This window comes from Typopeltis vanoorti, chromosome 24 (genome assembly GCF_054136105.1).
Source record: "Typopeltis vanoorti isolate ZY-2024b chromosome 24, IOZ_Tvanoo_1.0, whole genome shotgun sequence".
Taxonomy (NCBI): Eukaryota; Metazoa; Arthropoda; class Arachnida; order Uropygi; family Thelyphonidae; genus Typopeltis; species Typopeltis vanoorti.
Genome location: NC_143572.1, coordinates 53,431,719 through 53,448,278, shown reverse-complemented (window position 1 = coordinate 53,448,278; position 16,560 = coordinate 53,431,719). Strand labels below are relative to the sequence as shown.

Sequence of the window (16,560 nt, the reverse complement as noted above, 5' to 3'; positions counted from 1 at the left end):
GCATGTAGAGACATTTGCCGTGATATCATCAGACTAGTGCAGGAGTACAAGGGAATTGAAACAGGAACTGTACACCATCTAAGCTCCCATTCCAATCTATCCATTCCTGTATTCTGATCTTGACCAACTTCTCCAGTATACCTTGACAACTCCTGATATACTGATCAGTTGGTAATTTGCTACATTAGTCTTGGTGCCTTCTTTATGCAAAGGAACTATTTTCCCTTTTTCTACCCCAGAGCTGAGACAATGTGGTTAAAAACTTTTACAATTCCCTCGCACCTCCATGTAAAACTTGAGCTCGTATACCATCTAATCCCACAGCTGTATTCACATCAAGATTCAGTAATGTGCTTTGCACCTCCAGTTCATTTACCTAGGTTTCCATATAAGTCTTTACCTCTCTTTACTGCAATATCTCCACCTGGATGATATACTCTTGAAATGTTCACTTAGTAATTCTGCTATTTCACCTCATTCAGTTACCTCTCTACCATCAGCATTCATTAAAATCATCCTGTCATAAACATTCTTCCTTTTACTTGCAGCATATTGAAATAACTGTTTGGGTTTATCTTTGGCCTGCACTGCTGGTTTCCTTTCATACTCTGCTTTGCCTTTCTTACCACACTTAGCTTTCTGGCCTGCGCTTTGTACTGCTTATATGCCTGCTAATTGCCTTTCTCCTTGAAAACCTTCCACAATTTTTTATTTTTTTGCAACTCCAGCTTAATGATGGTATTCATCCATTTAATTCCCATTTGATTTACTCTCCTGACTCTAGGTATGCAGGCTTCCATTACTTCCCTCAGATACTCCTTTACCACTTCCAATGCACTATCAACATGGTGGCAATGTGGTCATATTGGTTATAGATAAATTCTCAGATGTAATTACTTGATCAAACATTCTCAAACCCATCTTATATTCCATCACATGTTCTCTGATAATTATTCCTTAGTAATTGAATAAATTCCATTTCCTTTTCCCTCCATATATCCTCTTCTCTTTCCAATATATGTTCCCATAGTTGAAATCCCCATATTATTACCTGCCTTCTAGTCTTGAGCTTATTTGCCAATGATCTTTTCCATCCCCTGGTCTATAGAACATCCAACTGTATATTTGCTCTGCTAACCTCTATCTCATACCACAGCTACCATCATCTTCTGCACCAAGGCCATCTACTGCCCACAACCACTGGTATTTTCACAATTCACAAACATCCATGCCCATGGCAGGATTCCAGCCTACAGCCTTTTTGGCTGGAGAGCGGACACGCTAGCCACTCGGCCAACCAGGCCAGCTTAATATAAATATTTTGGTTTAATATAAACCAAAATAATCACTGAACATTTTATATCAAGGTCATCATCTGGAGTATACACATATACAAAGAAACAAGCTACATGGTATTGCTAAAGTTCTTACAATAATTTGGCAGGGGAAAACTTACTACATCAAAGCTAGAATCCTGTTATTATTTATTGGATTACAAATCATTAAGATATATTAAGCTAGAGAGCAACATGCTCTCACATAATTACTTATATATAAGTATTCATATAAATTAGAATAAAACAGTATAGATGGTGGCCAATAAGAGCTGAAATTATTGCTTAGAGTCCTAAAGTAAGGATTGGCCAAAAAAATTGAACTTGAGTGAAATGAATGTGTGCCATCCAAATTCTTGGGATTTTTATACTGCCATTATTGTTAAGATTAGGATGGTTATCAAAATTTCACAGGCTTCTTTAAATTTGTGTTCATACCAGGTTTTTGTATGATGTAAAGAACAGGTACTTTTCCAATCGATTTGGTGTAGGGTGTTAAGAGCATGATCTAAGAAGCTTGATTCACTAAAATTGTTAAATTTAATGTGTTTGTGTCCTTTTTTATGGACAGGGATTATACATTCAGTTTCACCAATATAAGGTAAGTTACAGGTGCAATGGATACAGTATACTCCAGGGTGGGCCAATGGGGAGGAGAGGATCCTTAGAGGAGTTCCAGTATGTTTTTTAATTTTATAGGTGGTTTAAATAAGCAATAGGGAAAGAGAGACTCTCTCTCTCTATTCCACACAGTGCTGTTACATCCTGAATGAAGAACTTTATTAAAGAAATAATTCATTCAGGATTTAACAGATCAGAAAAACCAGCTGAGAGAAAAAAACTTGTACTCAAACAGAAGAATTAAAAGTACTAACTGTAAATGGAAATAGAATTACCTTCTTTTAGTAGAATTGTAAGACCATCTAAAGAACTTTGTGTATAAATTAGTATTATATGAATGCATCATGTATACAATGAATGGGTAAATTAAATATAAACAATAGTCCAAAGGTCACAGGCAGGCCTGAGGCATTGGCAATCTTGGAAAGCGATGCACATATGTTTCCCGGAAGATGCTGTGAAAAATTTTGCGATGCACCAAAATTCTCGTGGAAAAGTAAGAGAGCGCTATCGCGGCTAGTAACAGGGTGCTAAAGGGGGGGGGGGAGAGAATAAAAAGGGTTTGCACCCCTTTCTCAAGGCTTTATTCGCCTAATGTTGCTGGATGATGATTCGACCTCTCTCATGGACCGGTAGTTCCTGATGGTGTTTCTTGGAGATGGTTCGATATCGGAAGGTGCACCTTTTCCCTTCGATGTCCGAATTTCTGCCGGTACTAAAGCGTGAGATGTCGGCATGTGCTGCCTTTGCTGAAAGTTCCAACGAAATAATATTGTGGACGTATATTATGAACCGGCAGCTAGAAACGAGGATGGCCCAAAACAGATCGAGAATAAATGAGGGGAAAACGCCAGGTGCAGAGCATAGCTTAATCTGATGACCATAGTGACCCACCATTGCAGGCTTATGGAAGTATCGAAGGGTAATTCAAACAAAGGACAGTTCAGACGGACCTTCAGATCCTGCCCCAAGAAATGGTAAAGTACAGATTTTGTTGTATAATTATCCAGTTGGAAAAAGGGAAAGATCATTGTAGGTGTATTAATATAGATGATTGTGACTAGTTTAATATGCAAGACTAACATAGTAAGTAGAAAATTGAGTAGAAGTGTGTAATGTGTATATTATGTGTGTTAAATCTCTAACTCAAAAGAAGGATTTATTCTTCATGCATTAGAGTATTAATCAGTTTGATAAAGTTTGATTTAGCATGTCATTGAACTAATGGAAAGTGAGATTGATCTAAGTGTATATTATGTCTTTAGATTCCAATAAATATGTTTTTCTTTTATACCTGAGTTTTGCCTGTGATGATGTGAACCAAAACTAGTACTCATTAATCTGAACCATAGCAGGGGGGGGGGATTGAAAGAAAGGTATATCATTTTGTTATAGGTTACAACTGCAAACCAGAATTTACTTAGCCACAGTAAAGCATTTAATTTATGAGTTTAAGCACTAAATTTATTCACCTTTGTGCACCGAAAGTCTGGAAAAGTCTCCCTGAATAAGAGTCCCCTCTATTCTAAGATATTGGCTGGCGCAGCTTTAAAAAATAAATTTGTCAATATCTGAAGAGGAGACGGCCCCAGAAAGAAATTAGAGGATTCATTTCTTTTAGCAATGAATAACCTTTAACAGTCAGGGTAAGCACATGAGTAAAAATTAGGAATCGGCCAGAGATATAGAATTTGCTTTCTTTATAGAATGAACACGTAAGAAGTGATATAGATATTAGAGTCATGGAAATTTTGTAAGTCTTGTAGTAAAGTAGAGAGGTTAAATTCATAAAGGAAGTGGTTATATTAAGGAAGAGCAAAAAGTAACAATGCTGTCACTGCAGTCTACAAATTAAGCCAACTATTGAATGACTTTCCATCATACAAGTTTCAGCAGTAATCATTGATATTATTCTTCCGGGATTATGTGTATTTGTGTCTTGTTTTATGTAAGTGCAATTGCAATATTTAGAAGCAACGCAGGTGCTTTACTCAATAATAAAAAAAAGAAAATATGTTTGCAACATTTGTTAAACAGTGTAAAACTGTTATTTGCTTAGAAATAAATTTGGTGAAATGAAGACTATGCTAATATCAAAATATCAAGGTGGTGGGGTACAAATTTTAAGTACTTAGCAGCAATGATAACTCAGAATCTAAGTTTGAAACAGTTGAATGGAAGAATAGCAGTAGCTGGGTGATTGTAACATGCATTAAATAAAGGATTTATGAGAATAATGGAAATAAGTGAGAAAAAAAAAAAAAAAAAGAAGTCTTATTGCTCTACTTATATCCTTACTTTGACATATAGTAGTGAAACATTGACAATGACCATTCAACATTGTAGTCACATTCGTATAAAAATGTGTTAAGAAAAGTTGTCAAAAAGACAGAATAAGAAATCAAGCTATCAGAATCTTGGGATAAATGCCTTGCAAGAAGGATCTAAGGAAGCTTAATTCATTGGTTTTAGGTCCCTCATTGGGATGGATACAGTTAGAATACCACATAAAGTTTAGTAAGCAAGTTGTGAAGGAACCAGACTGAGGAGAAATGACCCTGAATGAAACAGTAAGAGTGTAAAAGAGAATCTGTGAGCAAAAAGAGAACAGAATGGGAACAGGCTGAGGGTGACTCAACATAAGATAGGACAGCGGAGCACTTTGCAAGATCTTTATACCTCTGAGTAGAAGAGTGGTGACTAGACAAGCAAGCAAATAATATTCTGTTATATATGCAACCCAGAAGATCTGAATATAAGTGTAAAAATTTTAATGTTTAATTATTAAATCCTGTTGACTGCACCACTTGTAGAATGTTTTTTAACTCTATTTTTAGAAAGTTTGTTTTTTAAATATTATTTATTAATTCCTGTTATCAGTTTTACCAATTGTAAAAATTGGGTGCAAGTGGTATCAAATTTCCATACTGAATTCTAAGCACGCACACACATTAGATCCTAGATATGTCTTTTGCTATGATAATTCTCTAGTCTTCTTAAAAATTTAATTTTAACTTCAATAATAATTAAATGAATTGAGTCCTCATATTTCTATTTACAAAAATGAAAAAAGTTTAATGATACTGATTTACATTAAAAATAATATACAATGTTCTGAATGTTAATCACAGTATCTCATCTTAAAATCTAAAAAAGATAATTAACTAAATCACATCTTATCTGGGCCTAAAATATGCCAGCTAAAAAGAACATCTGTTTCTCTTAAACTTGATTGCACTTCAAATAAAAGTTGGACAAAACAGTTCTTAAAAATGACTAGATTTTCAATTCATAGTAACAGATACAGTGTTCAAATTAGGACAATAAAATCTTCAATTCAAAATGCTCCTACATTCCATTTTGAATGCCTTATGGGAAAAATCACACAAAACGTTTCTCTTGTCTTATAATATTTCTGGTTCCACTTCAGTCATGAAATGAGACAAACCACTGACATGATGTGTCACTTTGCTTGAAAGCAGTAAAATTTTTTGCTTTCAGTGAAGTAGGTCTTTTCCACTTATGTATTTTAAGCATACACGAATATTAAATAGTAATAACCTTTATATTGAATATATCAACTTACTCGTGCTCACATCATTAAATAACATTACACATAAACATAACACAAAACTATTCACAACCATTTATAAGAAAAATTGCAATTGATTTTGTGCTTTTCTCAAAATATTTTGCATTAACAAGAAAAAACAGGAATCAGAAAATAAATTGAAATATACATTTATTCAGTTAAATAAAAATACTGTAGAACATAAGTATACATATACCGATGGTCTACATAAGCATTGATGACTGCACTACTAGTCATCCACCTTCTCTTGGACTCAAATCTCCTATTCACACACACTTTGATATCTGTCCCCCCTCTTATATAACCAAATAAACAGTTTCATATCCATCCCCATTTCCTCTAGTTTATGCATCAGAGTTCAATGTGGTATCTTGTGAAATGCCTTTGCATAGTCCAGCGGTATCACTGAGTAGCTGTTTGCTTTATTCAACTGAATTGTCACTTTATTTAAAATAAAGGGGGAGAAGGCAAATTACTAAAGCATAACCTACCCTTCGCAGAACCATGCTGTCCCCTATAAAGTATCAAATTCTTACCACTGACTTGGCAAAATCCTGTCCACATTTCCATTACCTTAACCACCACTCCTGAGATGCTAATTAGTCTATAATTTGCTACTTCTGTTTTGGAGTTTCCTTTATGCAGTGGAACTGTTTTACTCTTTCCACTCCCTAGGCATCTTTTGCAGAACTGAGACTTAAATTAAATAACTTGGTGATAGGAGCTGCCAGTTTCATTATTATGAGACTATCTATTAATAAAATGAATGGCAGTGAAGGATCAAATTATAAAATGAAATTTTTTGCAATTAATAAGCTAGTTTTTTTTTAAATAACATAAGACTAACATGCCAAGGTAAATGTAAATCTTTTCTTAATAAATGTCCACGCAGGGAAACACCATATATTGATTAATAATAATGAAATAGTTAAAAAAATAATAAAAAAAGTGTTACCAAAATCTATTTGAAAAGTTAATTTGACACCTTTCTCCAAACTTATCTTTCCACAAAATTAAGGAAGCTAATTACAAATAATTTGAATGTTTTTCTTTTAATCATGTTATAATTGCTAATCTTATTCCACTGACATAACCCATAAACAAATTTAATGGAGTCAAATTAAGATCAGTCTCATTGATGTGAGCAGATTACACGTTGTCCTTTCTTCCAGAATTTGTAAGTTCAAGTTGGTAAGTTCTTTTACGTTGTCCATCCAACTCTTTTGTGGTCTTCCTCTTCTTCTTATTCCCAAAACCTTCCCAAACATGACTGCCTTTTCCAATGATTCATCAGCTTGCATAATATGAACCAAGCGTATAAACTTCTGTTTAGTGATCATTGCCTCCAGAGAATATAAGGACATTCTGTCTTTATATTCTCTAAAACTTTCTCATTGGTCATGGAATTCTTAATCCTCCACACCCATAATTCAAATGAATCAATTTGCTTTCTATCTTTCTTCTTACTAATCCATACATCACTACTGGAAAGTCCACGCAGTTAGCCTAGTGGCTATGCACTTTGCAACCATATGCAGGGGGGGAAGGAGTGTCCTAGGTTCGATTCCTGTCGACGATGTGAAGAGCTTAAGGATCTTCCTCAGCCATAGCCAAATTAGCTGGTCGTGGGTGTGGACAGCAGGATTTTTTCCCCAGTTTATCTGGGGTTTTTCATCCCACAAGCAGGCAAACCGGCCCTGTGAACACACACGGATACAGTCAGGAATACTTGAGACAATCTCTCCAGCCATAGGTCTGAATTGTCATCTATGCTGGTGCCATACCTCCCCCTTAAAAAGGGACTCACCATTGAATCACCATATGAAATGAATGACTACTGGAAATACCATTGCTTTGACAGTTCTAATGTTCATAGCCTTACTCACACCTCTGTCTTTCATAATTTTTGTCAAGTTTAACATTGCTTTTTTTCCCCCATGACTATCCTTCTTTTAATTTCATCTTCACATTAACCATCATTTCTGATTCTGGACCTCAGTAAATCATAACTTTCAATTTCATTTCTATATTACCTCCCTCTATTATAAGCTCATTTAAATTTCCAGAAGCCATCACTTTTGTTTTGCTGATGTTTAAATTAAGCCAGGCTTTGTTACTGTCCATCTTAACCAATAGAAATCAACTGCTCCAGATCTTCCTTAGTTTCTGCTATGAGAGTTGTATCATCTGCATATCTTGAATTATTTAGTTTTCTGCCACCAATCTTAATTCCAGCTGGATCTAAATCAGCTATTCTCATAACATATTCACCATAAATATTAAAAAGGTAGGGCAACAGTATACAACCCTGCCACACCTCTTTTTCCACTTGAACATTGTCTCTTTCTCCAAAGACTGTTTTTACTGAAGGATATTTCTTTGCTGCTTCTTGGTTGTCATACAACTCTTATCAAGAGAATTAATGTTCAGGTATTCCCATTGATCTCATTGCAATCCACAGTATTGTTGTGTCCTGAATAGTCAGAAATTGAAAATTAAAATTTAATTTATTCAGGAACAACTACCTTTAATTGTAGGCAGACAAATGTTGTGTTTTGGCATGGAAATTGAAATGTACATTATAACTTTAAGACAAAACTGAAGAAATGTGAGACTTAACCAGTTTAATACAGAGTCAAATAAAGGAATTTATTTAAGGTTATTATTTAATTAGACTATCCCATTCTATGTATTGTGTGAAAGCAAGTTGAGTGTAAGCTATAGTCTAAAGGTCACACTTTAGCCGTCCAGTACAACGTATGGCCTAAGGTAAGGGAAGGAGAATTTATTAGGAAAGCGAAGCTAAAATTCTTTTTTGGAAGAATGCCACGTGCAAGTGAATGAGTGCTGTGCGGTAAACAATGTGGCTAAACGCAAGAGACTCTGAGAAAGAGAGGGAAAATATAAAGGTCAAGCTCCCTCCACGGGAGGCTTTTTGGTTCCTGGTTCCTGCGCTCTTGGACGTTGGCTCTCCGTCTCCACCAACGGGATGATTCCAGGTCGGCCGTAGAAGGCATGAAAGGCATATTGAGGTTCACGAGGCAAGATAAGCTATCTCTTCATAATAGAATAGCTGAGCTGTATTGTGTGACCGACGATACAGATGTGTTCCTGTGGTTCCAGAGCGGCACATCGCCTTATCGTTCCAGAGACCCTGATCGTGCTGCTATCATATGTGACCCAAAGAACGGTAGCCCACACCAGTGCCTTGATGTCCAGACAAGGCTGAAGACAGAACAGAAAGTCATTCCATGAGATGGTAACGTAGAATGTTAAAGTATCTGATTTCCAATTAAAGATATGAGAGACTTAATAGGTTAATTTATGATGGACAAGTTGTAGAGAGCTTTAGTGATTATCCCATTTTGGCAGTAACCTGTCCCTGTTTGATGAATATTTCCCTAGAAGGGATCTGTATGTGAATAACTTTGATATGTTGTGAGATATGATTAGTGATCCTAGAGTGATTAATGATAAGATAATTTAAGCTCGAAATTTGTATGTTTATAGAAACTCTATGGTCCAAGTTATGATTTATGTATTATAGTGTTAGTATTGATATCAGAATTTTGCTAGGAAGGTGATTAAGTTAATCACGTACCCTATACTTTCCATGTATATCTCTTAAACCGTAATAACTATGTCATTTGCCTGAATCCAGCCGATTTTATGAATTCAAATAGCCACTCATAAAATTACTACCGAACTTAGCAGGAGGGATATATGAATATAGTCTGATATTTCAGGCCATGACTGCATGTAAAACAAAGAGAAGTGAGAATAGTGTTTAAAATTTTGTTACTGTGTATTATTCTGAGATAGCCACCTTGTATAAGAGTCTTATCTATCCTCTGTATTGGCTGGTGCAGTAAAAAATTAAATTCGTCAATATTTAACAGGCAGACTGTCTCAGAGGACATGATTTTAGGGCCTTGTCCCATACATAGACAAAGCCCTAATGAATGAAAGGATTACATGTGACAAAATTTAGGAACGGCCTGAATTATAGTTTGTTTAAGAAAAGGAGAGTGATAGCTGTTTTATTTAACTTATTGGAAAACTATTATAGAAGACTGAAGGGAAATAACTGTATGGGAGAGTGTAGAAAACAGTGGTAAAGGCAATAGTAAGGATAAATATATATATATATATATATATATAAGGTAGAAGAACGAACGATAACAAATGGCGCAGATAACGGGACTTGATTAAGGTTTTAGATAAGAAGGATAGATTTAAGTAAACAATTTTATTAAATCATACAGAAACATCGATATAACCATAGACAAGATATAACAGTATGTTGTAACCCATGCAATCAAAAGCTTTCTTATAATCAATAAAACAGATGAATACAGCAATCCCTTGATTAGTGCGCCTAATGCGTTCTTTAAAACAGGCCCATTAATCGAAAATGCACTAATTGAATATAATAACCTATGGGAAAAAGTATGATTCGTTCCTCAAATTTGTTTTTTGAATCTTAATTTTTTTATAAAAGAATTAAGGTATGTCTCAGGGCCTAGTTAAAGGAAAACCATGAAGCTGAAAGACAATAAAACATATTCAGAATATAAATTTTATTATTCTACTTCTTAACAAAAAATTGAGCTAACGTAGTTTGGCAAGCATTTTGTTTCTTTTTTTTGTACAACCGACGGTATGGCCTTATTACCTCTTCTACTCTTCTGCAAATTGTACTGCTTCTCTCTTCATCAGGATCAGCCTCTAAGCATTGCTGCTTAAAAATGTCGAATTTACGAAAAATATTTTCAAATTGTTTCTGTGAAATCTCTTTTTGCTGACTATCAGTAGTTAAATTTTCTTCATATTCTTCGGGATCTTCCTACTGTGCATCTAAATTTAGCAGGTCGGAATCACTCAATTCTTAACTCTTGGATGTTATCATTGAAGGAGAGAAAGAAATGAAGGAGGTACGAATTGGTCACCGACATTCGAAATCACGTGCTTTATAGATAAAATTTCCCAACTGTTATACAAGCAAAATAGTTACCACTTAACTACAATGATCATAAAAGAGAAGTTAATTTTCCGACGTGTAATAATAAACAATTCATCCCAGAAGACTGATTGATTATCCTATTATTGGAATGGATTCTCCTTTTTGTGACATGCACAGAAGTGTCAAAGGGTCTCGAATCTGTGGGCGTACTATAGCAGACGACATAAATTTTGGCAGTAAAAATTTGGAACATAGTGTACATGGAAGTAGTGTAGTATGCCATTAAAAATAACTTTGTAAAATGTTTTAAATCGGTAACTAAATTATTTCATTCTGGTGAGTGATTTTTTAAAATAGTTAGCCATAAAAATGTATAGATAGAAAATTTTTAAAATCTGTAACATTTATTTTTAAGATGTATGTAGGCACACTAATCGAATTTGGGTATCGAAAAAAAATGACGCACTAATCGAAAACACACTAATCGGGGGCGCATTAATCGAGAGATTACTGTACTTCCTTCTGAAATTCTCTTATTCTTTCCATAATCCATCTCACGTTTGCTATTTGGTCTCTGCTTCCCCTACCTCTCCTACAGTCTGCCTATTCTGTTGGCATTTTTCTATTCACATATGGCTCCAACCTTTGTTGGATCACTTTCAACATAACTTGACTTGCATATGAAATTAAAGTTATTGTTCTATAATTTTGTGATTTGATTTTTTATTTTTTTTTTTGGAATTGGGATGAATACTGATGTTTTTCAATCTCTCATCTCATCTTCTTTATACCCTCTTTTACCTTGCGGTGTCGAGGGTCCATTGATCATCGGACCTCAATCCGTTTACAGGATAAGGTAGTCAGCCCTATGCCCTGGTATATCCTATGGCCTGTAATGTTAAGTTCTCAAGGCCAGTTTGCCTGCTTTGTGGGATGAAAAACCCCAGAATAAACTGGGGAAAAAACCCTGCTTTCCACGCCCAAGACTGGCTAACTTGGCTATGGCTGAGGAAGATCCTTCAGCTCCTCATGTCACCGACGGGAATCGAACCTAGGACACTCCTTCCCCAAGCATATGGTTGCGAAGCGCATAGCCACTAGGCTAACCGCGCGGATGTTTTTCAATCTCTAGAGCAGCATATTTTATTCCAAACATGTTGACAAACTTCGGTCAATATACTTCATCCCCCAGCTGCCCTCAATTATTCTACTGACACACCATCAGCTCCAGGAGCTTTTCCTTTTCGCAGCTGTTCCATTGCTGATATCACTTCACTTTTCATTATCAGGGGTTCCTCAACAAATTCTCTCCTTTCAAATTCTCCTTTAATTTATTATCCTTCTTGTACAAATCCTGTACATACTCTTTGCATCTTTTTTTTTTTCACTCTTCTTCCATGAGACATTTTCCCAAATTACTTTTACAACTCCTAATCATAACATCATCTATTTTTCTAAACAGATTGCTTATTCTACCCATAATATTGCTTTCTTTAATTTCCTTGCACCTTTTGTTTAGATGTTTTTCTTTATCTTTTCTAGTCTGTCTTTGGAAATCTGCACTCAGCTGTCTAACCCTTTCTTTGCTTCTCTGAAGTTTAATTTTTCTTTCTTCTTTCCTCTGCTATTTGAATAGCTGCTTCTGATAACCATTTACAATCTTTCTTTCTTGTTGCTTTATTAAGAGTCTTCTTTGCTGCTTCTATGACTGTACAATTTGTTTCTTCCCATAGTTCTTCTAATTCTTTTCCTATCTTCTCCAAACTTTTTAATTTCTTTCCAACTTCTACTTTAAATGCTTCATTTATAGGATATAACTTTTTTCTTCTTAGCCCTTAATTTCAATTTAACTTAAGTTGATTACATAGCAGGTACAATATCAGGGACAATGACAAATCATTAAATAACAGAATATATTAGTAATGTTAATACATTTTTGTTGTTTAAAGACAACAAGAATGTATTTCTTCAGATTAATGAAATCTATATTTATGTTATATTAAGTGCAGCTTTATAAACTTTTATTATTATTAGTACAGTTTTTTTTTTCTCAGTGAGAAATGTTGTAAATTCATATTTTTGTTGAATATAGGCCAATTTTCTGGATCAGATATAGCTCGTAGTTTGCTCTTCATGATAAGTAACGATATTGGACAGATTGCCTGCCTATATGCTATGATGCATGGCCTTCCCAGGGTATATTTTGGTGGCTATTTCCTGAGAGCACATCCTCTGAGTATGCATTCACTTTCATATGCCATCAATTACTGGAGCAAGGTAAGATCCATATAAATTTTTAGTGTTCTAAAATAATGCAGAAATACAGAATGTTTGAAATCAGATAAATATGCCATGTTATTGATCACTTTATCTAAATATTTATTACTATGTAGATTTAAATTTAGTTATATTTAGGATTTTTTTTCCCATAGAAACTCTGACTTATGCATGTAATTTTTAGAGGAGCAAGCAGTAAACACTGATAAGATCTAATTTTTTAATAATAACGTGATTAATCCTGTCTATGTGGTTATGTCTTTCAGTGCTTGTGTTCTCAAAGACATCATAAAGTTGCTTTGTGTCCTGGGTGTGATTTGAATCTCCAGCTCTTTCCAGCCAAATAGCATCATCGCTAATGACCAAGCTATAAAGGTTGTTCCATATACTTGTAATTTATTTAAATTTGAAGAATAGACACTGCAAGTGCTTACTGTATAGAAAATACATTTAACAGCTGTTCCATGAAAGAACATAAGCATAACAGCTGGCATCTCAGATCAAAAGTCTCAGCAAATGGAGGAATGAATGAATGAATATCTTGCAGTATCTTAATCCAAGTATACTGTAGTGAGTTAGCACATGCTATTATAGTCCAATTATAGTCCTGTGGTTTTAAGATGAGTGTTATCAGTCTGCCAGTTGGATTTGATAGAAATGTTCAACAGTTCTATCAAATCCAACTGGACACACACACAGTCTACTAAACTTGAAGTATAAACACAATCAATGAAATAATTTGAGCATTTTGCAATTAGATTAGCAAAAAAAAAGCTCATTTCTTCTCTACAAAAGCCTCTGTAAGTCATGTGATTAAATTAATTTCAACAAAATTTGGAATGTTAATGTTGTTTAAAGTCAGCAGAAATTATACTTTCAGGGTTTACTCATAGATTTAATATAGTAATAAACATCTAACAGCTTCACCAGGAAGATAAACAGCGTACTAAAGAATATACAAAAAAAAAATCATCTGAACACTTCTAACAGCAGTGTTTTTTAAAAACGTATTCCATTGATAATGATGATTAGTTATTTATTACATGAAGTGTGAAATATTCCTGGTAATGCTATCTCTTTAGAGGGTTATTGGCATAATGGATGTGTGACAGGTGGCATAAATGTATGAAAGACTTCAAATATGAAGAATGAGATCCTGACTTCTGTTTCATGCAGTCACATCACCTCTGAGGATTTCTTAAACATGTTTGAAAAGAATTGTTCCTGGTAAGGCATCAAAGTAGAGGACCAATCCGTTTTATGTTTGATATTCTGAAAAAATGTGTGCTGAGACTCCCTCTTTTATAACCAATGTCACCCTGTTTTTTAACTCAAAACTTCTTCCAGTCTGTCCAATATAAGCTTTGCATCAGGTACATGGAATTTTATATACCCAAGAATGTTTTTCAAAAGGAATGCTATCTTTTGGTGATGGTAAAAAATTCTGTAGGCATGAAAAAGTTTAAAAGCAGTTCTAATATTGACTTGTTTTAGATATATCTATATATTTTGAAACTCTTGGATAAAAAAATGGTGCCTTTATAATTAAATTTTACTATTGTGAGACAGGTTCTCAGAGAAAAGTATTCAGTAACTTTTTGTGAATAGCCATTTTGAAAGAATTGGTAGCATATTTCTTTTTGGTTTCATAGTGAATTATTCCTCTAATAGTTTTTTAAGGTCACCTGTGTATGAGACTGGCTAACTCACCAAGTGAAAATAATAATCTTATAATTATAATCTTTATAATTATGTAATAAATATAATTTTATAATCTTATAATCTTTCTCTGCATCCTAGGCAGATTCAAACTTTGGTCTTCCAAAGGGCATTTCTGTTACTGACTGAATTTGGAAACTTATAAAATTAAGAATCCTGTTTATCTAATTAACCTTCAACAAGCAAAGATATTTCATATCACATATTTGGGAAGTAAAATGACATATGATTTGGACTAAAAAAGAAATAAAGATCAGGATTGCAAAAAGAATTTTGGCATTTGAAAGAATTTGTTACAGGAAGATTCTAAGAATAGGATGGGTGCAGAAAATCACAAATGAAGAGCTCTATCGGAAGATAAAACCAAAGGAGAATCTAATGCAGAAGATTATAAAATGGAAGCTGTAATTATTTGAACACATCTGCAGAATGAATGAGGACCGGAAGATAAAAAGATTCATGTTTGGTATTATGGATGGCGTAAACAGAAGAGGTAGACCATACAGAGAATGGATAGATGACATAAAGGACTGGTGTGGAATGGATATACAGAAACTGCTACACTGTGCTTTGGACAAAGAAAGGTGGAAGAAGATAGTGAAGGAGGCATTGGACACCAATGGGTAATGAGCCCATGGTTCGTAATGATGATGATGAAGCAAAGATATCTAGTTCTGAAGTGTATTAAAAGTAATACAGTAATCCCCTAAGAGACAAAGTCTTTAGAAACAGCTTTTCATAAATATCAACAGCTCACCAACCAATTCTAGATATAAACAATGCAGTTTTTCTGTCATCAAGCCATTACAGCTTAAATTTAAGTATATTAAGCTTCTCATAGTTAGGGATGCATTCCACAGTCTTTAATAAGTATATTGTATCTTTTATGGTTCTGGCTTTCTGCTGATACACAAATAAAAGTGAAAACAGTCTGCAAAGTTATTCTTTCCATAATATAGGACAATAAATTATCCTAGGTTTTGCTTTTTGCAGTATGGAATATCTAGGACAACTCAGTAATGCCAACTGTTTCTGCTATGTAACTAGTCATGAAGATACCTCGCAAGCAAACTTCTGTTAGCTTATACTAGGATAAAATACGTTTTTGGCACAAGAAACAGCAATGGTTACAGCAATACATAAATAGTCAAAGATAAATTAGTAAATATGTATATATAAAAATTAAGTTAAGCATTGCAGTATCTACATGTAAATAAAATTACAGCAGTACACAAGGTCAGAAGCTACAGCAGTACATAAATAGTCAAAGACAAATTAGTAAACGATATGCATACACAAAAATTAAGTTTAGCAATACTATATCTACATAAACAAAATTACAGCAATATACAAGGTCAAAGGCTATAGCAGTACATAAATAGTCAAAGATAAACTAGTAAATGATATGTATGTACAAAAATTAAGCAATGCAGTATCTACATATAAATAAAATTACAGTCAAATGTGTTTTATATAAATTAATTCTTTGAGAAAAGTTAAGAACGTGCAGTTTGTCTAAGTCTGATAACATCTGCCTGGGTGTATATGGCTTAGCTAGATAGGTAAAAAATAGGTATAAGTATATTACTGGATGTGGATTATACATAGGAAAGGAGATAGCCTGTAAAGAGCTGAAAAGATCTCTATAATTAAACAATCGTTAACTAAACATTTGTAAAAAAAAAATGGGTACAATAAAAAAAACAATTCACAAGATCCTCCATAAAAATGCCATTAAAAGCAAAAAAAATCACAAGAATGCCATAGCCATATCCATCCTACATTAGGGACATTTCAGAAAAAGTAGATAGAACACTACTTAAATACAACATCAAGACAACCTTCAAACCCCAGGCAAAATTAAGAAATTTTTATTTAGCTCCTCCAAAAATCCCTTCCGTACCTTGTCCATCCAGGGGTTTACAAAATTCAGTGTACCTGTAACCTTCCTTACATAAGGGAAACAGGACACACCATCCCAATCAGAAAAGATTAACACAAATGCCACAATACCTCCACTATTGTAAAATAGGCCTATCAGACCATGCACTTCA

The 16,560-nt window shown here is 34.2% G+C and overlaps 1 protein-coding gene across 2 annotated transcripts in view; it reads left to right on the top strand.

Annotated features, from left to right (window-relative positions):
• The window catches only part of LOC150093205 (4'-phosphopantetheine phosphatase), a 195,268-nt gene that overhangs the window by 64,296 nt on the left and 114,412 nt on the right, over positions 1–16,560 (top strand). For both annotated transcript variants that reach the window (XM_090413342.1, XM_090413343.1), the window contains one exon: positions 12,603–12,787. In XM_090413342.1, coding sequence (XP_090269468.1) covers positions 12,603–12,787 — 185 coding nt within the window. The remainder of the gene's footprint in view (positions 1–12,602; positions 12,788–16,560) is intronic.